Source organism: Chinchilla lanigera, unplaced genomic scaffold (assembly GCF_000276665.1).
Source record: "Chinchilla lanigera isolate Chin_1 unplaced genomic scaffold, ChiLan1.0 scaffold00093, whole genome shotgun sequence".
NCBI classification, from domain to species: domain Eukaryota; kingdom Metazoa; phylum Chordata; class Mammalia; order Rodentia; family Chinchillidae; genus Chinchilla; species Chinchilla lanigera.
In genome coordinates, this window is record NW_004955494.1 from 2,911,376 (window position 1) to 2,939,334 (window position 27,959).

The window sequence follows — 27,959 nt, forward strand, 5'->3', positions numbered from 1 at the left end:
TTGTGAGATCAAGGCCACCCTAGACTACATAGTGAGACCCTGTCACAAGCAAGCAAGCAGACAAACAAAAATTATATGAAGGGTATAATTTATTGTAAATCACAAATATAAATGAACTTAGAGAACTAAGATGGAGTCCACTGAAATCCTGTCACTCGCAGATGCTAGTTCTAACAAGGGTCATTTTGAGGAAATTAGAGGCTGTTCTAAATCAGGTGACACCAAGTCTTCAGAGTAGCGGCTGAATGGTCTGACCACTTTGTTATTTTTGTGGCAAAGCAAAAAGAAGCCATGAGGGGCTGGGGATTTAGCTCAGCGGCAAGCTCAGCGGCACAGCGCCTGCCTGGCCAGTGCAAGGTTGTAAGTTCAATTCCCGGTAGCGGAAAAAAACAAAACGAAACAAAAATAAACAAAAAGCAGCCGCGAAAACCCACAGGCTCCCTGGGAAAGGAAGTCAGCTCATTGGTGAAAGTGAGCTTGGTCAGTCATGGCTTCCCACAAACTGGAGCAGTGACCCACTGGGCCGCTGAGATGGGGACTGCGTTGCCTCAGTTACTGGAAGCCGCCTCTTGGAACGTCATGCTTTCGCCCGGGCCCTCCTCTCTGACCTGGCCTCTGTGGTCCCCTTGCTGGGTGTAAGTGTTCTCACAGTACTGGTGGGAGTTAGAACTGGAGGTGAAACGGAGGCCGTGCAGGCTGTTTCATTTGTTTTCCAGATGAAAAGAAAAGTTGAGGGTCTGGAGAAATGACGGGATCAGCTGTGGGAGACCTCGGCCCCACATAGCTGTTGCTTAGGCAGTTGTGTTGCTGCTCTTGGCCGCTAGGGCTGAGCTTTTAAAAACAAATGTAGATGAGGCAGTGCTGATGCCTGCGCCTGTGTGGCATCAGGCCCTTCACCCAGGTTGCACGTCACTGCACTAGGCCTGAGGAATGCACAGGAGAGACCTCAGGGTCGGCAGAGTGGCAGAGGCCACACTTCACAGAGCTCACTTCTCTCTGCGGTGTTGTCTCCCTGTTCATGTCTAAGGTTCCGTCTGCTTTGGAGAGGCTAGAAAAACGGGTGGGGAGCTGAAACATGTCGACCTAACACAGTTGTTTATGTATCAACTGGGGGGAAACACAGATTTGAACTTGAAAAAAATTAAAAGCCAGCACACAGCTGTAGTCCCATCACTCGGGAGGCAGAGGCAGGAGGCTTGCCATGAGTTCGAGGCCAGCCTCAACTGCATTGTGATACAGTCTGAAAAACAAAAACAAAAGAAATGTTTCTTAAATCTTCCTTTTCACACCGGCCGCACTGCCATTGTCCGTGTTCGGGCCCAGTCGTTCCTCCCCAGCACCACGGAACGGCGAGTGTCACTTCCAGCGAGCTCATCCCCTGCCCGTGCCTTCCGCCTTCCTCGTGGCCTTATTGAGGTGCGCAGGAAGCTGCACACGTGTGCAGTGTACAGTGCGGTGGGTTTGGCCTGTCATCACAGCTGAGAAACACCCTCTGGTGATTCCTCCTTCCCGCTGCTCAACTTTTAATTTGAATTTCCAAGATTTGATAGAAACGGAGCCACTCAGTCTGTCCTCTGGTGACCTGCCGTCGGTCCAGACGGTCGGTGCCCGTGGTAGCCGAGCAGAAGACTCCGCAGTGTGCTCCCGTTAACCTGTGGATGAGCGTTAGGGTTTTCAGTTTGGGTCGCTCAGAAGCAGCACTACTGTGAGTGCTTGTGTGTAGTCCTGTGTGCACGCGTGCTGGGGTAATACTGTACCTGCAGGTGGCGTGACCGGGTGGTGGGGACGGATCTTCTGGAGAGACGCGCAGTCTTCTGTGGTGCCCTCGTTGTGTGTCCCCCTGCAGTGTGTGGGTGCAGTTGCACCACATGCTTGCCAGGCCTGGTCTGATCAGTCTCCTTTGGTTTTAGCCATTCTGGCAGGTGTGTGGCAGCATCTCACTTTGATTTACTTAGCATTTATTTCTCTGATGTCTAACGATATTGAACATACTTTCATGTGCTTATTTGCATCATGTGAGGTTTTTTTTTTTTTGTTTTGTTTTTTTTTAGTACTGGGAATTGAACTCAGGACCTTGCACTTGTCAGGCAGGAGTTTGTGCCATGGAGCTAGATCCCTGGCCCCATGTGATTGTTTTTTTGGGCTAGTGATTTTTTTTTTTTTTTTGGTTTTTTTTCCGCTACTGGGAATCGAACTTAGGACCTTGCGCTTGCCAGGCAGGCGCTGTGCCGCTGAGCTAAATCCCCAGCCCCCCCATGTGATTTTTTTAATCATACTTTTTCCTGTAAAGTATCTGTTAAAGTCTTTTGGCCCATTTTCAGAAATTTTGTATTGGGAGATGAGTGGCCTTTAATATTCTGTTAAGCCAGGTGTGGTGGCACATGCCTGTAATTCCAGAACTGGGGAGGCCCTATGCAGGAGGATCTCCTTCAGTTCAGGGCAGCCTGGGCAACATAGTGAGTTCAAGGCCAGCTTGAACTACGTATTGAGGCTGTCTCAAAAAAACCTCAAACCATTAAATGTCCTTTTGCATTGTCTATTTTCTCAATTAAGTTTGAGAGCTTTTTATATTCTGGATACAAGTCTTTTATGAGATAAGTGGAACTCAGATATTCTCCCAGTTTGTGGCTTGTCTTTTAAATTTTTCTTAAGTGTCTTTTGGTGAGGCCCCCACATTGAACTTTTTTTTGAGACAGGGTCTCATTATGTAGTCCGGGCTGGCCTTGTGCTTGTGGTACCCCTGCCCCAGCCTCCCCAGTGCTGGTATTATAGCTGTGTGCCACTACGCCCGGCTCCCAAGTTGCACTTTAATGTCATAAATTCTTAGAGTTACAAGGGAGCTGATGTTTTATCATTTTGGTATATTTGAAATTTTAAAAAATAGGCTATTCTCTGTAATGAGAATCTTCACTGTTCTGGCATTCTTTAAAGTTGGAACTATGCCTGTAATCCTTTCTGATGTGACTGCTCTCTGTCTCTGCCTCCCCCTTTGCAGCCGGGGTGTGGTCTTTGGTCTCTGGAGCGCCTGTGCCTCCGTGGGTAACATCTTGGGAGCCTGCCTCGCCTCCTCTGTCCTGCAGTATGGCTATGAGGTGGGTACTTCTTCTCAGCTTGTGCATGTGTTTATATATTATGTACAGTTTTTTCTGCAGTAATACTTCAGAAGCACCCTTTTGAAACTAGATTTGTGTTTGAGTAGGGTAAGGCTGTATTAAAAATGAAATAACTTCTGATAAATTCAAACACATAAGAAAACTGTTAATGCAGAAGCACTAGCAAGAGTTGAAATGCATAGAACTGAGAAAAAGTACAGTGGCACCTCAGTTCACGAACTTAATTTTTTTTGGTCTTTTTGAGACAGGGCCCTGCTATGCATTTCAGGCTGGCTTTGAGCTCACTTTGTAGCTGAGGCGGGTCTTGAACACGTAATGATCCTCCTGCCTCAGCCTCCCGAGTGGTGGGATTACAGGTGTGTGCCACCATGCCCGACCTCACAAACTTAATTTGTTCCATGATTTTGGCTAAGATGGCCGTGTTTGTGCAGGAAAGATAACTGGTCGTGTTTGTCACCCAATGTAGAGTTTGTAAACAAAAACAGAATTCTTCCAAACGCTTTTGTTTGTGAGCCAGAAGCATTTGTGAACCAAGGTACCACTGTATTTGCCACTCACAGATGGCAGTCTCCCTGATATGTAAATAATGTCCATAGGTTTATAAGGAAAAGACAACATAGAAAGACAAAGCACTGGAATGAATAGCTTACGGAAAGGAAATAGAAATGGTTTAAAACATGAAAAGACGTGGACCAGGGATATAGCTCAGCAGCACAGCACCTGCCTGGCAAGCGTGAGGTCGTGAGTTCAATTCCCAGTGCCAGAAAACCCCCCAAAACCAAAAAAACAACAACAACAACAAAAAAAAAACATGAAAAGACGCTCAGCTTTACTCATAGCTTCTCCATTCATTCAGGAAAGCCCTTTCTGTGCTCCGAGGCGCTGCAGAAGACAGCACTGGCCAGAAAGGATGAACATCAGTCCCTAGGAGTTCAGGGGTTAGTTGATGGAGAAGCATTAATCACAACTATACTGTGAAAAACATAAGAAGAAGCAGCTACGTGTATCAGATTGGTGAAACTACAACAGGTTGCCGACCACCTGTTGTGCTCATGATTGCAGAACCGGCCATCGCTGTTGGGAAATGCGTTCTGCCCCTGCAGGGGTTAATCAGTATCTGTCCAAGTTCCACCTGCTCTGACCACGCAGCTCCACTCCAGGAATTAATTGCCCAGGTGGATGTACTCTTACAGGTACAAAGAGATGTACCTGCAAGGTTGTTTCAACATCGCTAGTCATAGCCCAAGATTGAAAATGTGCTAACCAGCAGGGAACTAGCACATCGCTAGTCATAGCCCAAGATTGAAAATGTGCTAACCAGCAGGGAACTAGCTGAAGGCTGGTTCACCCGTTTGAAGGGTGCTGTGCCTCTGGAGTAGGATTTGGAAGCTCCGCTCAGCAAGATGAGTGCACCGGAAAGATCCTAGACAGCAAGGTTGCAAGGCAGTGTGAATTGAACGATGCTGTTTGTTTGAAAAGGAGGAACGAATAAATATATGTATGTGTTAGCTGTGTATTTCTAAAACAGTCTCTGCCCTGACATGCTGATGCACGCCTGTAATCTAGCACTGTGTGAGGCTGAGGCAGGAGGATCACAAGTTTGAGCCCATCCTGGGTGACTTAGCAAGATCCTGTCTCCAAATAAAATTTTTAAAAGGGGGTAGGGGTGGGGATTTAGCTCAGTACAGAGGCCCCAGGTTTCATCCTAGTACCAGACAAAACAGTCTCTGGAAGGTAAGAATTAAATGACAAAAGCGGGGAACTTGAGAGAATGAATGGATCTAGAAGGGGTGTGAGGGGAGTGAGGGGTGTTTTACTTTGTATCTTTTTGTTTCTGGACTATCACTCAGAAACCTCAATCATTACAATGGAGGACATTGTTCTTTTAAAGCTAGATACATTGTTGCGGGCTCACCAAGGATTTGGGGCTAGGTAGAAGCTGGTCCTTTATGGCAGACGCCTGTTTTCTAGGCTTCCTGGCTTTACACCTGGGTTGTCCTGTGCGGCTCAGATGGGAATTTTACTGTACCATCTCTGCTGCTCCCAGACCTGGGGACCCTGCTTTCATCTTGTCATTTGCTTATTTAAAAATTCAGACTGTCCATGGCAAATAAACCACCTGTGCAGCCTGGCAGTTGGCTCTCCAGTCTTGGTGCTCCTTTTCCAAACCGGCGGTGGCCCCGTCAGGCCCTGGCCAGGCCGTCCCTCGGTGCCGCTGCATGCAGCTCCCTTCTTATTCCAGGCCGCACCTGGGCTCGAGTTGTGCCTGGAAGGAAGGCCGTTGCTTTGATTTTTGCCTCTTCCTTGAAGCATCCTCCCCGCCTGCCTCAGCCTTCTTTTAGCTGTTTCCTCTTCCTAGGTTCATTTCTTTCTTATGAGAGCAGAGCCCCCTCATTTCTTGGGCGGTGTGCTACCCTATGTTGCTGTTTGCGGTGCTATTTAATCTCCTCAACTGGATATAGTATCTCATCTTATGTCCAGCCGTGTGATGCGGAGAATGAGATCTGGGGGGATGGCCCTGACTTTACAACCCTCCATCACCATGTGGTTTCCAGGCCTCCCCTCACGATGCTCTGTGACCCCCACAGAGCTCTGGGGCAAATGCAGGAGGAGTCACAGGCAGAGCACTTCGCGGGGTGTGGCCCGCTGCAGAGTTCTTGCTTCCCACGCCTGGCCCTGGCTTGGATCCCCGGGGCCGCAACGCGAAAGCAAGAATGCATGGCCAGAAAAACGCCAGCACGCAGTCTCACGGGCCTCCGTGGTCTCCCTGTTAGTCCCTCGTGTGCCGCTTGTGACTCTGCTGGCGCAGGCCACCCGCTAAGACCCGCCTCTCCCTCTCCTCCAGTATGCCTTTCTGGTGACAGCGTCTGTGCAGTTTGCTGGTGGGATCGTCATCTTCTTCGGACTGCTGGTGTCACCAGAGGAAATTGGTGAGGAGAAGCTGTCTCTTCCTTTCACAGTGTCTTAGGGCTAGGGGTCTGAGGTCTGGAAATGGAATTTCTTTTCCTAGGACTGCTGAGCTCCTTGCAGTGAATTACCGGAGCAGTTTTGCATTTTGTGCGCTGTAGGCGCGGAGACCAAGCCCAGGCAGCTGCTGGTGTTTGAGGGTGACGTGCACCTTTTACACGTGCAGGAAAACCTTAGCAAATGCCTTTTTTTCTTTCACCGTCCTGGGACTCAAACCTGGAGCCTCATTCATGCCGGGCAAATGCTGTACCACTAAGCTACATTCCTAGCTTGGGAGTGATTTTTAACTTTGGGACACTGGCTACAAATTAGCATGAATGTGTTCCCAATTTCACTTTTTTTGTTTGTTTGAAACAGGGTCTCACTATGTAGTTCAGCCTGGCCTCAAACTCAGCAGTTCTCCTGCCTCAGCCTCTCCAGTGCTGGGATTATAGGCACTACCATGCCCACTCCAGTTTCACTTCTTGAGAATTTCTTTCCTTCATAAGAATGATTCCAGGGACTGAAGATTTAGCTCAGCGGCACAGCGCCTGCCTGGCAAGCGTGAGGTTGTGAGTTCGATTCCTGGTACCGGGGGAAAAAAAAACAAAAAAAAAGAATGATTCCGTTTAGGGCTGGGGATATAAGTCAGTGGCGAGCACTTGCCTGGCACGCCTGAGGCCCTGGCTTTAATCCCTGACGTCAAATGCACACCACAGTTCGATAATTGTGATTTGATTCAATGTCATAATTATGGTTAAACAGAGTGGACCACTGAAACTATAGAAGCAGAAAGGTATGCGATTTGTGCACCCCCAAGTAGTAGTATACAGGCTGTGTGACTGTGATGGGCCTTAGTTGACCTTGGTTGTTACTGCTACAAGATGGAAATAAAAATGGCGAGAACTCCAGAAGCGATACACACAGAGCCCTTCGCACCGTGCCAGGCACACAGTAGGTACTCAGTAAATGGTAGCTCTGGTTTTCGTTTTAGGTCTCCTAGGTATTGAAAGAGAAGAAAACCTTGAAGAAGACTCACACAGGCCTTTAATTAATGCTGAAAATGAAGATGAATATGAGCCCAGTTATTCCATCCCAAAGGCCAGTGATGTCCCGCATGTGAAGGCAATCAGCTTCGGCCAGGCCTGCTGCCTGCCCGGAGTCATTCCGGTAAGGACCACTCCAGCCTCCTTCTGGGACCGTGCGGGTGCTCGCTCTGCCTGGGGTCAGGCTGCTCGGGGCGGGTGGTATCTTTGATGCCCAATTTCAGGAACATGGACTCAAGAGTGCTTTGCGGTGTCCGAGGCTCCTCGGAGGCCTAATGCAGTCAGCAGGCCCTCCCTTGAGAGAACCAGAGAGTACCGATTTTCAGCTTTGAGGAACCCTAAAATGAAGGCACAGATAGTTTGGGATAGATGGGACCCATGAACCCTGTTTTGCTGACCCAGATGTGGCATGTGGCTGTCTTTGGCTTGCATATTATGCATAGCCCGAGAAGGGCTTGGTGAGGTCACATCTGCCTTACGGGCCTGCATGCCCCCTGTCCGGGATGGAGAACTCACCTGCCTTGTTGGGAGGTCCGGAACAGAGCACTGGGGTTTCTCGGTGCTGTGTCCTGGTCCGCACGGCCTCTGCAGGCGGGAAGCCTCGCTGCGTCCACGCAGACGCCCTTCTGTGGTTTTCCTGTCGGGTGCTTCGGGCGCTCTGGCACTGGCATGGAAGTGGGGGGCCTTGCCTAAGTGTCCAGCTTCCCCACTAGATTTCTGGGACGACAGGGGTGAGTCACTCAACTCGTCCTGTGTCTCAGTCCCCCTGGGTTTCCTGGGATCTCCAACACTGGGTTAGTATGTGGTGAATAAGAGCTGGATTTGTCTTGTCTGCGGTGCTGGGGGTTGAACCCAGTGCCTTCACACTGAGCTGTGTCACCTGCCTTGTTTTAGTTTTGAGACAGGGTCTCACTAAGTTGCCCAGGCTGGGCTCGAACTTGTGATCCTGCTGCCTCAGCCTCCCAGAGTCCTGGGATTAAGGGAGTGTGTGTCTCTAAGCCTGGAGTTTTATTTCACTTATTAGTGTTCTGTGAATGTAACCCCCAGGTAGATTCAGAGTGTCCAGGTATCTTCATGCTCACTGCACCAACTCTTTTTGCTTGTGCCTCCAAGCTAAGCAAAACACTTCGAATAGCTCAGTGTGAGTTAAAACCGGTCCTTTTCCACAGTTCTTCACCTCAGGTACGGGAAGCTCTGGTTCCTGTAGGCCTATTGTTATGCTAAGGTATTCTCTTTCAGCTAGTTATTAAAATATTCTGCTAGCAGGAATTAATTGTGGAGACTGATTGCAATTTGTTGTGAGTGAACGGAACTCTTGCCGGTCCTTTGTCCTCACGGCCATTGTTCTCCTGGTGGGCGGGCTGGTGAGGAAGGAAGCCACCTCAGCCTTTGTCCCTGCAGCAGGCTGTGCAGGTGGCTGCTCTGGTGACCAGGGTGTGGCTCTCTGGGGGAAGCCCCTGCCTGGCCAGGGGAGGCCTTCAGCAGGTGGTACCTGAGGGCTGAGCAGCAGCCCCTTTGAAGTCACCAGCCCTGCCCCTCTCCGTTGTTGCTAAATGTTAGGGTTTCCTGGCAATTACGAGTTCAGTCTTCAGATTTCGACCCATCTTAAGGCAGCTGCAGCTGTTCTCCCTCACGAGAGCGCCACGAGGCCGAGGACGGCCACGCTCCTTACTTTTTGACTTCTGGGATGCTTCTCTTCGCCAGTGGCTGCGGGGTGTGGGGCGAGGATGCTGTCCTGGGCTCGGGCCGGGCAGAGCAGCGTCGCTGCCCTCACTGCGCAGCATGGAGAGTAGCTGCCTGCAGCGGAAGCTGTGACGCTTGCGAGGTGGATTTGCCCGTGGCTAGTGCTGGGCAGTGGCAAGAACGCTGCTCACCTGCCTCCTGGGTTCCAGACCCGGGGTCGTGTCTACTGCAGACCTGACAGGAGAGGAGCCTGGCCGTGGCTAAGGGCATCTGTCTGCAGCTTTTACTGCAGGCTCCTTCTAGGCGCTAACGCCGGTGAAGAGAGGAGGGAGCCTGCGTGAAGTCAGGCAAACAGGAATTTGTGAACATGTTTAATTCTAAAACCAGGTAGCAAGCCGGGGGAGGGGGGGGGGCGGGTGGCGGCGCATGCCTGCAATCTCAGCGCTCGGGAGGCTGAGGCAGGAGGATCGCTGTGAGTTTGAGGCCAGCCTGGACTACACAGCGAGACCCTGTCTCAAACCCTCCCCAATCCAAAAACAGATATCGTGGACCCCAAATGCTTATCTTTTATTTTACTTTGTTTTTTAACATTAAAAATTGTGGCCCAGGCAGGTTGTGGTAGTGCAAGTCTAATCCCCGCACTCAGGAGGCTAAGGCAAGAGGATTGACATGAGTTCAAGACTACCCTGGCTACGTAGTGAGTTCAAGGCCAGGCTGAACTACCTAGTGACACCCTGCCTCAAACAAAACAAACCAAAAAAAAACCCCTGTGGCCCTGTGTGTTGATATACACCTATAATCACCCCACTTGAGAGGCTGAGCCAGGAGGCTCACCACAAGTTTGCAGCCAGCTTGGACTACATAGTGAGTTCAAGGCCAGCCTAAGCTACATAGTAAAACCCTGTCTCAGAAAACAAAGTAAAAGCAAACAGAAAAACACGAAAAGCTGTGGCCTTGCGTGCTATTTGTCCCTTCCTGATGGTTTCGTGTGTTTCTCGCAGTACTCCCTGGCCTATGCCTGCCTGAAGCTGGTGAACTACTCCTTCTTCTTTTGGCTGCCCTTCTATCTGAGTAACAACTTTGGCTGGAAGGAGGCCGAAGCCGACAAGTTGTCCATCTGGTATGATGTCGGTGGAATCGTAGGTATGCTCGGGTGCGTCTTCCTCGGAAGGGAAGGAGCTCATCTCTAGCAGCCTCTTAGCGCACTGGGCAGTCTGTCGCATGGACACTTTTCTCACTTCCTCGGCTACAGCTGTTTTTTCTAAGTGGTCCCCCAGTGGAAAGGCCAGAGAGGAGGTGTGCTCAGGCAGGCTCTGCTTTCTCTTCTATCTCGGCAGTTGCTCTAATATCTCTTCCGCACATGCGCACTGATGCCTTGACTCTAAAGCTCGCAGTGCGAGAGAGAGATCTAGGTTAGAGAGTGAGTGTGTTCTCTCTGCTGCCTCCTTCCCCGCCACTCCCAGCCAGGGAAGCCAGAGCAACACCTCAGCGGGCAGACTGTCTCATCCGAGAGGCGGCAGGACGCGAGGGGCTGACTCTGAGTGTCCTGCAGTTGCTTCCTTGTCCACGGGGGTTTCACAGTGACTGAGTGCCGGGGCCAGGGCATGAACACGGAAGGAAGGAACCCGAGAAGGCCTTTCCATGGCTTCTCTTACATGGCTGTGGCGAAACCTTCTCCCCCTCTCAGTGTTTACATTAGGGTTGTGTAAGACTAGTCTGTCCTTGGGTGAACTCGCTGTCCTTATCTGTAGGTCCAGAGCCAGAGGTGAGGTTGGCACCTTTCCACCTGACCACACTTCTGTGTCTTCTGACAGGAAGATCCCCTCGGTGCCTGCAGTCTGATGAGTATGTACCGGATGTCCCGCAGCTCCCAGAGCTCAGACTGGCACTCTCTGAATGTGACAGCGCTGCCCATAGGGCTCACGTCCTCTCTTCTTAAGCACACTGACTTGTTAGCACCGAACCGTAGTGGCTGCATTTAATTTTAGTGCTGCTATTTAGTGCTGCTACCTTCTGCTATAAATAGCTATGAGGGACGGTCCTTAATTAGTCATGTTTTGAATTAAAAAGCAGACCAATCAGGAGAAATGTCTGCAGCTACTATTCCTAGGGAAAACAGTAAGGGAGAGTGGATGGTTTTGGGGATGCTCCTTTCTTCATCTCGATGTTTGATTGTGCAGCCGGGCCCTAGGGGAAGCTGGCATCTTCACGGCCGGGCTGTGGCGCGAGGGGAGGGTCAGGTTGGGGGTGTGGTTCTGACCCACTGTGTTCTCCGTGCTCAAGGTGGGACACTGCAAGGCTTCATCTCAGATGTCCTGCAGAGGAGAGCGCCGGTGCTGGCCCTCAGCCTGCTCCTGGCAGTCGGCTCCCTCGTGGAGTACAGCCGTGAGTACTCCTGCCTGCATGGTGTGGGAGCAAGGGTGTGTCCCAAGTCGGGTCAGCTCGGATCCTGGCCACCTCCGCAGGCCCGGCATGCCTGGGAATACTGTCACACACAGCATTGTTTGTGTCGGGGGAAGCTGGCAGCGCTCCTGCTTTGTGGGTTTGTTTAAAGGCTTGCTCAGGAGCATATGTGCTTTGTGCGAGGGGTGGCTCCAGAGGGACTGTATTAGAGCCAATAAAACAATAAAAGGGGCAAGGTTTCAAAAGCGGGCCGGGGCTAATTAGCCGGTGTGGGATGCGTCCCTTAAGATGCCGCCGGTCCGGGCAAAGCTTTCCTTGGCTTTTAGAAGTCTTGTTAGCTTGAGGCAGACATGACAAATGAAAACGGGCAGAGGCGGTGAGAGTCGCCTCTTTGTTGTTTGTGCGGGGAGGGATTTGTGAGGTCGCAGAGGCCTGGACCTTTGTGTACTCGCGGCAGAGCCGCGTGTGGTTGCTGCCCCAGTCACTGTGCTGTCTGTGTCTCCTCACAGGGTCTCCCAACAACAAATCCATCAACGCACTCCTGATGGCGGTGACAGGTACTGCAGCCGTGGGACTGCGCTGGCCTCTGTCCAAAGCCTCAGTCACGGAGAACTCGAACAGCAGAAAATGCCTGTCTTTCCAAATTCTTTTTAAAATTGTTACTATTTTTTGTGGTCCTAGCTAATGAGCTCAGGGAGCGCTGAGCTACAGCCCAAGCCTTTTCGTATTTTATTCGAGGCGAGGTATCACTAATTTCAGACCTGCACTTCCTCTGCCTCAGCCTCCTGAGTAGCTGGGATTTTAAAAATGTTTTCAGCATGTGTTTGCAGTTCACGATGCTGACAGTCACTGTGGGGAGCTGGTGTGGACAGGAAACACATCTCAGATCTTTCCCCCTCCCTTCCATCCCGTTGTCGTCGGATTTCGGACACGCACCCCCACAGGTCTCTGTCCAGACTCGTCCCCTGCTTGTCGGTCACTTCCTCCACCCTGTTGGGACAGAAGCTGTCCCTATCAGTTGTCTGTTGAGACAGAGTCTTTTTGTGTAGTCCAGACTTTCCATGTACTCATGATCCTCCTGCCTCAGCCTCCTGAGAGCCAGGATTACAAGGCTGCGTCCCCACGCCCAACTTCAGTATTACTTTTTTTTTTTTTTTTTTTGGTTTTTCTCCGGTACCGGGAACCGAACTCACGACCTTGCGCTTGCCAGGCAGGCGCTTTTGCCGCTGAGCTAAATCCCCAGCCCCTGTATTACATTTTTGATTGCTGCCTCAGCTTGGTTTTGGCTTTGGAAAGAGACTTTGGAAGATGCCACATTGGAAACCAGTCCACCAGCTTACAAAAGTTCAGGCTTGTGAGTTTTTCCTTTGTTGTTAGAATTGGTTAGTATTCCTTCACTCGAGCATTAGATGAAATAGTTGGTTGCAATTAAGGGACTACGGTATGGAAAGACTGCTAATTTTTTTAAACCTCACATCCCATCAGGAGTGAGCCATTCATGTGCGAGGCACACAGCTCAGCCCGGGGCCGGGGCAGATTCTCAGGCGCCAGCGAGGAGGTGGAGAGAAGCCCCCGACCTGTGAAAGCGGCCCTTTCCTCTCCCCTCTCATTTTCAGTGTGCTTGCTGACTTTGGACTGACACCGTGTGGTAGAACCACACTCATGGAATTGGGTGAGCTAGGCAGTTATTGATGAGTGGAAACTTCACAGGAGTGGAAAGGCTCCATATTTTGCTCTATTTCTTACACTTTGAAGTTCTATAGATATACTAGAGCAACTAGGCATGGTGATGCATGCCTGTAATCCCCGCACTCAGGAGGCTGAGACAGGAGGATCATGACAAGTTTGAGGCCAACTTGGGCTACATAGTGAGTTTAAGGCCAGCCTGAACTACATGGCGAGACCCTGTCTCAAAAACCAAAAAGAAAATCCACCAAAAACTAGATTGTCACAAATTCATAAAGGGAGTTCAGAAAGTGAATGCTATTTTGAAGATATTCTTTGTTCTTTCCTTCTATTTTGTCTTTACCCAATATATAAAATATTGGGCTGGGCATAGCGGCACACGCCTGTAATCCCAGCACTTGGGAGGCTGAGGCAGGAGGATCATTAAGAGTTCGAGAGCAACCTGGGCTACAAAGTGAGCTCAAGGCCAGCCTGAACTGCACAGGGAGACCCTGTCTCAAAAAGACAAAAAAAAAAAAAAAAAAAATTGGGATGATATTTTTTGTTTTACTCAGTAGATTACTCATGGTGTTCGGAATCACTTTTAATAAGAATCTACTCTATGACTCTAGGATTTTTTATTGGTGGTCCTTCTAACATGATCAGCTCGGCCATTTCTGCGGACCTGGGTCGCCAGGAGCTGATCCAAGGCAGCAGCGAGGCCTTGGCAACCGTCACGGGCATCGTTGATGGGACTGGGAGCATTGGCGCTGCTGTGGGCCAGGTGAGGTGGTGGAGGGTGGGGGCCGTCAGGTGGAGGCGCGCCTGCGAGCTGCGGAGTTCTGTGCCGAGAGCCTTGGGTTTGCCTGCTCCTCCGTGGTCCCACACATGTGGCCCTACGTGGAAGGCCCTCTACCTGATTGAATTCCTCCTTTGACTTCTATTCTTTCTAACTTCTGAGACTCACCCTTCTCCCCAGCTGCCACCCGCCTTTTCCCAGGCTGAACGTGGCAGTCCAGAGTGGCACATGAGACACACATGCTGCTTCTCCTGCCTACCTGCATGCCAGCCCCGCCTGCCCTCTGCTCTCAAAGGTCCCTCTGTGTCCCTCTTCCAGACACTGGTGTATACCCGCCCCCTCCCTGCATCCCCACCATTCACACCGTGGCTTCTCACTGCCTCTGAGTTAGTTTCCCACATGTCCTGGGCTCTGAGTGTGCCTCAGAGGGTGGTCCGGAGGTGTATGTAGAGCACAAAGCTCGCTGCAGACTTGCTCCATGGGGCCTGGGCGCTGCTCGCCAGGCCTCCCTGGGTTCTTACGTGGTCTGACATGAGGGCCTCTGAGGAGCCAAGACTGTCTACCATGTGCAGCCAGAACGATGCGCACTGCCCCTTCGGCCTCTCGTTCAAGCTTGCTCTTGTTTGGAACACGTGGGAGACTCCTGGCTGTACCACTCCCCAGGTGCTAAGCTGACAAATCTGGGAGCCACCTGCGTGGAGAAAGTAGCTGAACCTTTGAGAGTGGATCAGGCCTTCAGGGGAAAGAGCATAGGCAGAACCTTGAGGAGCGCCCAGGGGACAGGAGGCGGAAGCACTGGGTTCAGGGGTAGTCAGTGGACTGCTAGGCTGATGGTGAGATCCTAGGTGGAGAGAGGTCAGTAGAAGGACAGAAGAGTCTTAGTGCTGACATTCAGGGGGTTACGAATGGCTCAGGAGTGTGCTCTTGGGCTTGCTTGGAGGTGGGTGGCCGTGCTTAGTGAGAGAGCTGGTGTGGAGATGAAGCAGGCCAGCCTCAGTCCTACCCCACTGAGCAGTGCAGCTGCAGTTAGTGCTGTGTCTGCATCCATGTAGCAGCTTTGTGAGCCTAGTGGATTGGCTTGTGTGCTTTTGTGGTCCTTACACCTACAGCTGCACCTGCCCCACAGATGACAGTCCAGTGTTTGTTGAATGATTGCAGAATGAATGAATCATGCGTCAACTTGCTTAACATTCTTTTTTTTGTTTTGTTTTGAACTTCATTTTTTTGGTGCTGGGAATCGAACTCAGGACCTTGCGCTTGCCAGGCAGGTACTTGTGCCACTGAGCTATATCGCCGGCTTTTTTTGTCTTCTTTGAGACAGGGTTTCACTGTGCATGCAGTTCAGGCTGGCCTCGAGCTCACTTTGTAGGCCAGGCTGGTCTTGAACTCCCAACGATCCTCCTGCCTCAGCCTCCCAAGTGCTGGGATTACAGGAGTGTGCCACCACGCCCAACTTAGCATTCTTGATTAAATGATTTTTTTTTTTTTTTTTGGTGGTACCAGGGATCGAACTCACAACCTTGTTCTTGCCAGGCATGCACGTATGCCACTGAGTTATATCCCCAGCTCCTGATTAAGTGATTCAAGGACAAAAATAAAGTGCTCAGCAAAGATTGCAGAATTACATACCTGAGCACGCTCTGGAGTGGAAGTAAGGACATGCTGATGGTTACCAGTTCAGATGTCTTCCTAGCTGAAATGAAGGGTAGCCGTACTAGGCTCCTGTGTCTACATACTGTGTTTTAGTTCTCTCTTCTCACTAATATTTTCTCTGTGAACTAAATGGATGAGTTGGGATGAGCCTTCTGAGGCGCTTACCTTGACTTGGAACGTCACTGGGCGCCGGTGTCGGGTCCCGTGCTGTGCACCGGTCAGCATTCGTGACGTGGAGTCGGGGGGCGCATGGGTCATTGACAGCCATTGGCGTCCCTCCTCTGCGTTGATTCCTGAGTGACTTCCTGTTGCCTGGGGGGGAATCACAGACCCCACGACTTGAGATTAAAGTTCTCAGCCTTGCCTTCCTCCCCCCACGCCCTTGAGTAACTTTAGTGCCTCCACTTTTCCTGACTCCTCCAGGAGGGGTTCCTGGTTCTGGCCTCCCTGTTGCCATAGTGACTGACGCACACCTCCAGGACGTCTGTGGTCAGCTGATTTTCAACAAGGGCACCATGGCCGTTCAATGGGGAAAGAATGTTTTCCTCAACAGATGATGGTGGCAAAGCTGGGTATCTACACAGAATGGATATCCATGAAAGAATGGAGTTGGACCCTTACCTTATATAATACAAAAGTTAACTCCGAATGGATTAAAGACCTAACTTAGTGAACTAAAATTATAAAACTCTTAGAGCAAAATAGAAAAATCTTCATGATAAATACTGTACTACAAGGAACCAGTAGGCACTCAAAAGATTCTCAACATCCTTTTTCATTAGGGAAATGCAAATTAAGAGTGGTGAGGTAGGACTTCATACCTTCCAGGGCGGTGTAATGAAAACTGTGAGGAAATAAGCACTGGTGATTGCGTGGAGAAATCAGAGTACCGCATTGCTCATGGGAATGTAGGCTGCCGCTGCTGTGGGAAATACCTTGGCAGTTCCTCAAAAAGCAAACGTAGAATGACCATGCCATATGATCCGGTAATTCCACTCCGGGATTGTGGGGGACCACCTGGAGGACTCCTTAAAAGAAGAGTATTGTCTCCATTCTGGCCTAACGTGGCTCTATTTCCATGTATTGATATGTACAGAGCTGGCTAGGACTTTTCCTTATTCCCTCAGTTGGCTTTAAGCAGTGCAAATCGGTCCAGTGGAGGTGCGGATGTGGAATCTTTGAAGCAAGGCCACAGGGCCGTGTTCCGCCCGTGGCTCCCACGGAGCACGTGTGAGCCAAGTGGGAAGGAGAGCCGTGCCACATGCTATGGGCTGGGATGAGCCTCGAGATAAGAGGCGTAAAAACTGACACAGCAGAGCGGAAGCACCAACCCTGAACATCAGATATTACCCGACACTGTGTTATGCAGATTACCCTTTCTGTGTGTCCTCCCTGCGCATTGCAGAGGTGATTTCAGGCCTCCTGCCCAGCCCAGCTCACGGCACTCAGCACTCCCTGCCGCTCTCACCGTCCCTCATCCCCGAGCCGCTGCCCTCGTCGTGAATTAATAAAACCCGGGTTCGGCCCTGGGTGGAGGCCTTTGTTCTGGGTGGCCATCGCCCTAGCTGGGCTTGGGGCCCCTCGGCTCCCCACCACTACAGATATGACTTAGTGTCTTCATTCTCGCCATGTGTCACGCTGGTAGTGGCAGATTGGAATTAACTTGCTAGGATTCCAATAACTTTTCAAGAGGATTACAAATATATAAACTTCCTGGACCAAGATACGGACCGGGAGGGGCTCCCTATACTAGATAAATTCCCAGAAGGCTTGAAAACAGGGACACAGGTATTTGTGTACCAATGTTCATTGCAGTATTACTGATGGTGGCTAAAAGTTGGAAACAGCTCAAGTGTTCAACAGATGAATGAATAAACAAGCTGTAGTGTGTGGTATACTCTTCAGCCCTGAAAAAGGAACAAAGTTCTAACACATGCTTACGACATGGTTGAACCTTGAAAATGTTGTGCTAAGTGAACTAAACGACACAAAAGGACCACAGCTGCATGATTCCATTCTGGGAACACCCAGAATAGGCAAATTCATAGAGATAGGATAGAAAGCACATTGCAGGTTGCCAAGGGTAGGGTGAGGGGGTGATAATGAATTACTGTGAAGTATCGGTTTTCTTTTTCTTTGAGACAGGGTCTCAGTGTGTAGTTCAGGCTGGGCTTGATCTCACTGTGTAGTCCAGACTGGCATCAAACTCATGGTGATTGTCCTGCCTTAGCCTCCCAAGTGCTGGGATTACAGGTGTGTTCCACCACACTTGACCTAAGTGTAGGATTTCTGTTGGGTAATGAAAATATTTTAGAAGTAGATTGTGGCGATGGTTATACAGCATTGTGAATGTACTACATTTAAAAGTGATTTAAATGGCAAGTTTAAGATGGGTGTGGTGGTGCATACCTGTAATCCCAGCACTTGGGAGGCTGAGGCAGGAGGATCGCTGTGAGTTTGAGGCCAGCTGGGCTACATAGTGAGTTCAAGGCCAGCCTAAACTGCATAGTGAAACTCTGTCTCAAAAACAGCAAAAAATAAATAAAATGGCAAGCTTTATATTAGATAATTTTACCATAGTAAAAGAAAATGGGTTAAATGCTATTTGAGTCTTTTCATTCATTGAAAGTAAAGTAGAAGAAGATGCTGTGGGTCGGGGCAAGAGTCCAGGAAGCCAGTGAGCCGCCCCAGCTGGGAAGCGAGCAGCACCCTCCAGACGCCCAGGCGCAGCAGCAGTGGCGCCACCTACTGGGGGACGGTGGTTAAGCGGGTGGCCTGCGGGTGCCTGGCTTCCCGTGGGGAGCAGAGCGGGTGAGGACAGACCCTCGCCTCTGTCACTTTGTGGTGTGTGCGTCAGCATTCTGCAGGCGCACAGGTCGGCTGGGGGAGAGCTTCATGTGCAGTCCCTGGCGCTCTTCCGCAGTCGCTCAAATAGCTGTGCTTAATCTGCTTTTCAGCCACTTCATTTTGTTAATTTTTGAAGAATGACATTGTGATTTCTTTCTCTCCGTTTTAGTATTTGGTGTCTTTGATCCAGGACAACCTAGGCTGGATGTGGGTTTTCTACTTTTTCATTCTCATGGTGAGTGTGCTCTTTGAAGTTCTTCTCTGGTTGTATTTCTTAGTACTTTAATTCAGAGCATTTTCCTCAGTCACTTCTGGAAACCAGCAGAACTGCTGACTGCCGGTAAAGACTCCTTTGCGAACAGTAACATTTCTTAGTCTAGAAGGCAGAGTCTCTTCTTGAGGAGGGGCAGGACTCTCAGCTCACCCTCCTCCGAGTGCGGAGTGTCGCCCTGCATGGTTCCAGAGCAGCAGGACTTCCTGGGGGATCACCGAGCATCAATCACCATACTTTTCTGGCTGCTCAGTCTCTGCTGAATATAATTTGGGACTGAAGGGCGTCTCAGTGTGTGCCAAGCCGCACAGGGCAGACTAGCTAACTGCTGTGTGCAGGCGCTGGGACGACGCTGGTCTCAGAGGAAGTCGTTGCGGCACTCAGCTGTGGTTTTGTACTTTCTGGGAAATGGCCAATACAGAAAAAGGCCTGTGCTTTTAAAATGTTGCTTTCTGCCAGGCTTGGTGGCGCTTACCTGTAATTCCAGCTGGCAGAAAGCTGGTGCAGGAGGGTTGAGAAGTCGAGGCCAGCTTGGGCTACAGACTGACTTCAAAGCTGACCTAGACTGTGTAGCGGAACTGTATCTCAAAAAGCCAGAAAAAAGGTTCTTTCTGTTGAGGAGGTGTGTGCCACGCTCTGCCACAATGCTGTCGGGACGGGTCGGCCCGAGGTCTGGTGATGGCCTTTGGGTGCCTTCTGTGTGCTGTCCTTAGGTCTAGCCGACCTGACTGGTGGCACCCCCTCCGAGCTGCTCCGAGGAGCCCGGGACAGTCCAGTTCCGGCAGGCCTGGCGCCGTCTCCGCCTTGCCCCTGGCCTCCGGAGACCGTGCTACACCCTGCCGTCCCATTCCTGGTGCTGCTGCGGGAGGACAGTGGCCTCTGGCGCTGTGACACTGGGGCCTGTTGTAGCGAGCACAGCTGGCTGCGGCGACACAGCTTGTCGTCCACACACGGATGGTTTTTTGTTCTGCCTGTGGCCATCGTGTACTTTAGTAGGTTTTTTTGACAACTAATGCGATGCTAAGTAGTTTGTGTAATGTTAGGATTTTCAGAAGTCATCTTCTAATCCACTGAGGGGTGAGAGTTGCCTTCTGATTGTTCAAATCCATTGTTGTGTCCCAAACACGAAGCCCTTGGGGGGACGGTCTTGCATGGTTCTCGCCCTTTCTTTTCGCAGACGAGCTGCACGATCCTGTTCATCTCCCCGCTGATCGCGAGGGAGGTCGCCTCTCTGGTGCGGCGGAGACAAGCTCACGCGTTGCGTGAGTGACTGCTCACGGGAGCACAGGACAGTGGGGACACACGAGAACGGTTAGGTCTTGGGCTGCCCCCACGCCAACCTAACCTCGGCTTGGGAGGCCTCACCGCCTCTGGCTTCCCGGGACCCCTGCCAGCAGGAAGGCTGTGCTGTTTTTCTACACTACAGAATTCTTGTGATGACTCCTATTGTTTTCTGAACGTACTGAGTGGGTGCGAAGCTGCCGGCGTCCTCACTTGGCCTGTTGAGGTTTGTCCCTTTAACCTTAATTGTCCCAGCCTTGGACGCCTGTTCGCCATCCCCGAGACTTGAGGGGACCGCAGGCAGCCGTGCTGTCGCCTTTGCTTAGGCAATGTGTTCGTGGAGAGCAGCTCACCTTTGAAGCATTGATCTCGATGCAGACAGGGCTCCAGCTGGTGGAGCGACAAGCCTGCCCATGACAAAGGACGCCCTACCCGCGGGGTGGGGAAGACTGCTACCTGCGTCCCGTCTCCACGGCAACCGCTCCAGAGCAGACAGCGCTCCAAGTTAGTGTCGGCTTGCTCTCCGGCTGCGCTCACAGATGCCTGTGGCTCCTGGCGTGCTCAGCCTCCCTCTGCCAGCTTTGGCGTTGTTGGGACCACTCGGCGTGCAGCCCTCGGCCCCAGGTCTTCGGACTGGGCGCTGCGGGGTCCTCGGGGAGCCAATCCGCACGGGTCCTGTTTTGTCTGGGAGGACGGGTCTCTGTCACAGGCGGGTTCCTGGGGTCACTTCAGCAGAAGGCTGACTGGAGAAAAGGGAGAGACCTGTTCCCAGAGAGGTCTGACGTGTGTGACCGTCACGCCGGTGGGTTCCCAGCGCGAGAGGCTCTTCTTCAAAGGCGTGGAGTGTGTCTGCGAGGCTGTGACTCTGCTGTTAATCAACGTGGTAAAGTCTGTCTGTGTATTTTAAATTATGTGAGCACATAGAAGGAGAACGCGCAATGTTGAGGGACGCGTTGGATTAGGGGACAGTTTCTCCAGTCTCTTACCTTATTCTCCACAATGTGGTTTACTGATGAACTGTTATTTAATCATGCAGGTTTCTGGTCACTTTATCCTTCACTCACTGACATAAAGGGAAGATATGAAACACGGGAAGGGGAACAAACTGACTTTTGTAATAAATAACCCTCTGCTGGGCTTTTTAACCTCTGCCTGAGCTTTGCATCTCATTTTGTTCTCACTGTGGTGCTGGGGATTGGACAGAGGGCCTGGCGTGTGCTACGCTGCCCTGTGCCCGGCTCTGCCTTTGAGATTCTGAGTGGTGCCTTTCCACTTCGTGTAGTGAGTGCCGCTGGGGCGCGGGCGCTGGTGCCGCGGCTTTGCCCGGTCGCACAGCTGTCTTCACCGCCTGTTCTGGTTCCCTGGGCTCCACGAAGAGAGCTCCTCACCCTGGCTGGAAGCTGGTGCGGTGCGGAGTTTGGATGAGTTGCCGGTTGTGCTCTAAGCTGTGTAGGCCAGTGCCGGCGAACCTACAGCACGCGTGCTGCAGCAGGCCGTTTGTATCACTGACAGTCTAAAAGGTTCACCATCACTGCTCTCTCTGGACCCTGCCTTCCTGTTGACCCTCTTGCTTCCACACGGCTCAGTTTCTGGTGCCCCTCATCATTAGCAAGGTTGCGTCTTTGTGCCGCGACACTGGCCCGGCCTTCTCACCCAGTGCAGGCATGGGCGTGAGTGCTCCCTCGAGCGCTCTGTCCTCAGCTGTGCCTGAGGTGCAGCTAGAAATAAAACAAATGTTTAGCGCTGGACGGAACGAATACCGCTCTGTGGCTGTATTTCTGGTTCTCGTTCTGCAGTGTATGCCGGAATTAACTTCCACAAAGCCCAAAAGGTTAACTTCACCTTTTTATTGTTTCCCTTCAAGAAGAAGCTGTACTGAAAGCCCGTTTAAAAATGTGTCCTCTGTCAATTGAAATAATTGGGAAAATGTAAAGCACAGTGGGAGGCTTTTATACATAAAATAAAGGATTATTGGATGTGAAAAATTGCCTTTCAAGTTTCTTATGTTCTGAAAGTAAAAACAGTAATTAAAAGTTCTTTAAATAATAATTAAATAGTAAAGAAAAGAAGTGTTTTTGTGTGAGTGTGTGTGGTGCAGGGCCTCCACATGCCAGACGCCTGATCACTGAGCGGGAGACTCCCAGCCCCAGAGGGCTGCTGCTTTGTTCGTTGCTTTTTTGAGATACTTACTATGTGGTTCAGGCTGGCATTGAGCTTACTGTAGCCCAGGCTGGCCTTGAACTTGTGGCAGTCCTCCTGCCTCAGCTTCCTGAGTGCTGGTGGTGTGGGCCACCAAGCCCGGCCTGTGGCATTTCATTATTATTACTATTTTTGGTTTTTTGAGGCAGAGTCTTGCTATATAATTCAGGCTGTTGAACTCATCGTAGCCCAGGCTAGCCTCTAACTCTCAGCACTCTTCCTTCCTCAGCCTCCCGAGTGCTGGGATTATAGGCATGCGCCACCACGCCAGGCTTCTGGTAAGCTCTACTGCAGGGTGCCAGTCACGGCTCAATCCTCAGTGACTATGGAGCACCAGGGGTAGGGTGGTATCTGGGGTGACAGCTGCCTGTTGTGCAGGTGCCAGTAGGTATCGTGGGGGGACATGGGCTTGACCCTTTCACCTCAGCCCCGCCCCCCATGGCCACCCTACCAATTGCTTACGTGAGTGGGTCTGGAGTCCCGAGGTCACAAGTCCTCTGAGCATCTGAATATCGCCGCCTTCTCCCCAGATCAGGACGCCCGTGACTGTCTCTGCAGTGCCATGCTTGCTCTCTGTGCTCTGAATCTTCGCTTTCTTTCCTGTTTTGACTCTTTGCTTCCCAGGCCTGACCGGTGCCATCTGGTCTGCGAGCCCTGCCCCGGCCTCCATCATCTCTGCTTGCTTTGCTGTCCCATCAGGGTCCTGTCCTGGGCCTGCTTGGGTGTTGGCGTGGTCTCCAGTGGTTGGTGCCAGTTGGGGGCGGGGGAGAAAGACGCTCGAGGTGGGCGGGACGGACTGAGGGGACCCTCCGTCCTCCTGCCCCAGCCGCTCCATCATCAGACCCCGTGGCTTCGTGGTGCGGCCTCATCCTGGGGTGTCCGCAGCCGGGAGTCCAGGTGCCAGTGCAGCGCCTGGTGCTCGCTGCTGTGTGTCCCCTGCACTTTCTCCTGGGCCGTTGTCTTCCTTCCGGCCACCCCCTGCCCCGTTCCTGTCTTTGCCATCCTGCTGGCGATGCCACTTTCCCTGCCCTGCAGACCCCTTAGCTTAGACCACCCTGTGGCCCACGCCCTGAGCAGTTTTACTGCCCGCTTGTGTTTTCCAGTTGCTTCTGGCTAGGTCACTTCCTCAATTAAACAGCAAGTGGCACCAGAGCTGGTGGTGGTGTGGCCTCGTGTCCAAGGGCAGTGGCCGCTGGATCAGGACAGGCAGCGTGGCCTTCCCCTGCCGCCTCCTTTGTGCGCTCACGTTCCCTCTCCGCCTCCTCTCTCCCTTCGTTCCTGCGCAGGGCAGGTGGGTCAGCATGGACCTAGAAGCCGCTCACCCAGATGGCTTCAGTGGTTGGCGGTGCGCGTGTGGGTGTTACCCAGTACAAGAAACTGCTGCTACTGTAGTGCGTTGTAGAAGCGGAGGCATAAAACACAGTTACACATAGACTTAGAAATGATCAAATAGCATATTTGAAGAGGAATTCTCTGCCTGGATACCTGGTGGTCTTTGCATCGTTGAAAGAGTGCCATGCCAGGTGTGGTGCACACCTCTGATCCCAGTAATGAGACTGAGGCAGAGGATTGCAAGTTTGAGCCCAGCCTGGGTGACTTGGCAAGACCCTGTCTCAAAGTGAAAAATAGAAACAGGTCTGGGCCGGGGATGTAGCTCAGCAGCATAAGTGCCTGAGTTGGCAAGCGCAAGGTCCTGAGTTCGATTCCTGGTACCAAAGAAACCCCAACAAAACAGGACTGGGGATAGAGTTCAGTTTGAAGGCCCTGGGTTCAGCTTCAAGTTCCGCAGAGAGAGGGTGAGTGTGGTGTGCGTGCGTGTGTGTATACGCCTTTACACATCTCCCATTCTGTCTGGCCCCACCAGGCTCAAGGTAGAAGGGGACCCCGTGACTCGGCAGGGGAGTGTTTCGTGGGGTCGCACGAGCCAGCCCATGCCAAAAGCAGAATTCAGTGGACTCCAGGCCCTTCTACCCAGCGTGTCCCATGATGCTGTGCAGCCCCCCTTCCTGGCTCCAGGCCTCGGCTGTCATCCAGGGTGCACCAGTCCTGGGGGCCCCAGGGGTGGGCAGAGCTGCCAGGGAGGTGGAAAGGTACCAGCACCTGATGTTGGGCTCAGGCCCCCAGAGCTACAGGGTCTGAGCCTCGCTCTTCAGTGGCTTTCTGCTCTGCAGCTGCCTCTTGTTTTTTATTTATTTTGAGGCAGTCTCACTAAGTAGTCAGGCTGGCCATGAACTCACTGTGGCTGGCCTTAAACTCAAGGTGATCCTCCTGCCTCAGCTTCCTAAATGCTGGGATTACAGGTGTGCGCCAGCACACCCGTCTTAAGTTTGCCTCTGTAAAAAGCGCCTCTTTCATGCCGTTTCCTGACCCTGCTGTTTGGGTCGAGGGGAATTCTGCCAGCCTGCCCTTCGGCTGCTCCCTTCCCACATGTAGACAGTTGGTCACGGTGTGGTTGTCCGCCGTGCTCGGCCTCCTCAGCTGCGGCGCCTCCCGGGGCTCCTGCTCAGCGCCCCTCTTTCTGCTAACCAGTTTCCTGAGCTTGGAACGGGCGTCTCCCTTCCAGAGTACTGCAATTACCTTTTTACTCTTTGCATTGCCCCCTGGGTAAAGAAAGAATTTGTTCCCTTTGGCTCTTTCAGAAATTAGACAAAAAGTAGCAAAATCATTTGAAACTCTTTTCAGTTCCCCTTATCCCTGTGTCCCAAAGAAATTGCCATCTCAGAACATCAGCATGGGGCTGGGGATATAGCTCAGTGGAACAAGCGCCTGCCTGGCAAGTGCAAGGCCCTGAGTTCGATTCCTGGTACCAGAAAAAAAAAGAAAAAAAAACCATGGGCATCAGAAGAGCGAGGGTACAGGGGCCATCCTGCTAGCTGGGACACGGACCGGGGCCTGGGCCGGGGGATTTAATGGGATAAATGTATGTAGGTAAAACGTTTCATGCAGAACTTCAAAGGCCTCTCCCTGTGTGGTAGTTCTTATCACTGAGCCCTGGAGAGTGACATCAGGGTGCCACAGCCTTTGATGTGTGCGTGTGTCGTGTGTGCGTTTATTTACGTAGCATTCTGTTTTGCTCGGTGCTCGCGGTGGAAAGTTCTAACAGCCTGGTGGTTGGTTTCCGTCAGAAAGCAGTGCCTGACTGTAGGGCAGTGAGTAAAGATGGGAACAGTGCCTCAGAAACAGCGACCTGCCTGGGCGTGGTGGTCATGGCTGCAGTCCCAGCACTTGGGAGGCTGAGGCAGAAGGATCTTGGTGAGTTCGAGGCCAGCTTGGGCTGCATAGTGAGACCCTATCTCAAAGAAACTAAAACAGAAACGAAAGAGTGACCCTGTGGAGCGGGTGGGCAGGGTGGGTGAGGCCTGGGGACCCTTCCCTGGGGACCCCAGTGTGATAGTGTCTTCCCACCCGGTGCTGCCAGCTTAGTACCTGGAAGAGGTGGCTCTGTAGGCAAGTTCTTGGCCCCAGTCCCATTCAGTCCCCAGATCTGTTATGTAGCAGAATTTTTGCAAAAAGTCCGTGCCAAGACAGAAGGACAGAGCCCTAATGAAGTGCCGCAGGGCTGGAGCCCAGTCTGCAATCCATTAGTGGTGCTGGGAGAGCTCTGGATGAGGGGTCATGTGGAACAGGCTGCGGGATGACGGGCGCTGTCCCCTCCACGCCGTGCGGCTCGGGCTGGCTGGGCCTCTGCCACCTCCCCGAGCCAGGCGGGTGCAGTGGTCCCGGCGGTCCTGCTGGAGCAAGGCTTTTCTATCAGTGCCCGTGTTTTCCTGCCTCTTCCCCCAAAAAGAAACTGCCCTGTCCGCCGCCCTCCCCGTGGCAGGCCGCTCCGCCTCTGGCCTCGGAGGGGAGTCAGAGTCCCGTGGAAGCCACGCACACTTCTGGCCCCGTGTGCTGGGCTTTCATTTCCTGATTACTTGAGCGCCATTGTTTGGAAGCCGCCTGCTCCTCCTGGGGCTCCTCTGCCCTCAGTCCAGTTCTCTCCAGGCCTCCTTGTCCTGGGACGGGCCTCCAGGCGGACCCTCCAGGCCAGTGGGCATTGCGTCCCGGGTGCCCCTTCTGGGCCTCACCTAAGTCCCAGAGGATCCCGCTGTCCCTGGCTGTTCTCCCAGAGTGCTGGGATGACAGGTGTACACAGTTTCAGTGAATTGGGACAGTCTCACTGGGCTTCCCAGGCTGGCCCTGAGCTTGCCATGTAGTCAAGGCTGGCTTTGAACCTGTGATCCTCCTGAGTGCTGGGGTTCCAGATGTGCACTACCATAGCTGGCCCTGGATTCCAGCTTTGCATAGGAATTAGAGCTGAAAGGGAGCCTCCGTCTGCTTTCTGCCCCTGTGTGAGTTCCTGTGCCATCTCCACAGCAGGTCCGTGCTTGGGAATCGTGCTCCTCCAACAGAGCACCCAGGCCACCACCAGGGAACACGGCACGGGAAAGTTCTGATCCTGCTGCCTGAAAAGCTCCACATTGTTTCTTCCTTTACTCCTAATCCTTCTAAAGCAACACAGCGGCACAGCGCCTGCCTGGCAAACGCAAGGTCGTGAGTTCAATTCTTGGTACCAGAAAAAATAAAAATAAAAAAAATCAACACAGATTTGTATTTTCTCTTGATATATTTGAAAGCCGGGTGTGGTGGCACACACCTGTAATTGCAGCACTTAGGAGGTAGAAGCAGGAGAATTGCTGCAAGTCTGAGGCCTGCCTGAACTGTACAGTGAGACCCTGCCTCAAAAAAAAAAAAAGAAAAAAAAAAGATATTTGAAGCCAACTTCCATTTCTTTTTCAAAGACTTCAGAATTTCAATCTTGAAGTTTTATGCCCCTTGTTCCCCAGCTGTTGGCTTCTGATTGAGTCTGACAGTCCCTTTCCTTAGTTTGCAGTTGTTGGGTATCTTCTCTCTTTTGTTGGTGTTTTGAGACAGGGTCTTGCTATGTAGTCCTGGCTCCAGGATGGCCTGAACTCACTAGAGCCTACACTGGCCTTGAAGTGGCAGTAATCCTCCTGCCTCAGCCTCCCCAGGGCTGGGATTACAGGTGCGTACCACCATGACCAGCTTCTTATCCTTTGAACTGCCCTTGTCTTTCTAACTTGATTTTGCCTTTTTTTCTTCATTAATCCTTAGCCCCAGGAAAACTGGAGACAGAATGTTCCTCTTCAGCGTTCACACACTGCCTTCGGCCTTGCCTTCACCGTTTGTAAAACTCCAGAGTCAGGGCTGCAGCCTCACCAATTGCTTGGGCGCTGGGGCTTGAACCCGGGGCCTGTGCGTGCTAAGCACGAGCGGCACCGCTGAGCCAGGTCCCCAGCCCCTCAGATCATTTAAAATCTCTGCTGGGCTGCTGGGCAGACAACAGGTAGGACTGCAGGAAATGTTTAGTTTCTTGAACTCCGAACATTTAGAAGTGTTTAATTTGTTCTGTTCTAGTACTTGCTTTGGAAAGTTCCACTTTTTCATGTTTCTCTAAAAACCCACAGATGACTACCGGATTTTTGTCTCTAGCCCCGTTTGTTCCTGGTTTCCCAGCCTCCGATGACCGCAGGCTGGGGCAGCGCCAGCGGCCTCGGCTTCGGCCCGGGGTGGGAGAGGCCTGCAGTCACCAGGGTGTCCCAAGGTAGATGGCAGCTTTTCACCCGCCTGCCCGCCCGTCACCTCAGCGCGTGCTCCGTGTCTCCGAGTAGCCTCGGCTGTCACAGCCTATCTGTGGTTCTTTTCTGGGAGTCAGCTCTTGGGACCGGCGTGTGAGGCAGGTGCTGTACCACTGAGCTACACATTCCCCGGCCCAGCCTGTGCGTCCACCCATTCACCCACCTGTTCATTTATTCATTTACATCTTTATTGGTACTGGGGATTGAACCCAAGGCCTTTGTACTGAGCTCCATTCCCAGGGCTCGCTCTTTTTTTTTTTTTGCAAGGGGTCTCATTAAATTACTAAGCTGCCCAGGGTAGGCTCAGACTTGTAGTCCTGCCTCAGCCTCCCATAGAGTGCTGAGATCCCAGGCACGCACCACCATACCTGGCCCTGAGGATCCTTTTTGACACAACTTATATTGTTCAGGGAG

At 51.9% G+C, this 27,959-nt stretch overlaps 1 protein-coding gene across 3 annotated transcripts in view; it reads left to right on the forward strand.

Moving 5' to 3' along the window:
- Positions 1–21,692, forward strand: part of Slc37a3 (solute carrier family 37, member 3) — a 41,653-nt gene extending 19,961 nt beyond the window's left edge. For 2 of the 3 annotated variants that reach the window (XM_013504991.1, XM_005405423.2), the window contains exons 7-15: positions 2,996–3,092; positions 5,959–6,043; positions 7,054–7,229; positions 9,790–9,931; positions 11,072–11,173; positions 11,701–11,748; positions 13,489–13,640; positions 18,325–18,390; positions 19,604–21,692. In XM_013504991.1, coding sequence (XP_013360445.1) covers positions 2,996–3,092; positions 5,959–6,043; positions 7,054–7,229; positions 9,790–9,931; positions 11,072–11,173; positions 11,701–11,748; positions 13,489–13,640; positions 18,325–18,390; positions 19,604–19,696 — 961 coding nt within the window. In that variant the 3' untranslated portion in view covers positions 19,697–21,692. Of the gene's footprint in view, positions 1–2,995; positions 3,093–5,958; positions 6,044–7,053; positions 7,230–9,789; positions 9,932–10,539; positions 10,634–11,071; positions 11,174–11,700; positions 11,749–13,488; positions 13,641–18,324; positions 18,391–19,603 lie in introns of those variants that run through there. The other variant, XM_013504992.1, reaches the window with a different exon arrangement.
- Positions 21,693–27,959: the final 6,267 nt, after the last annotated feature.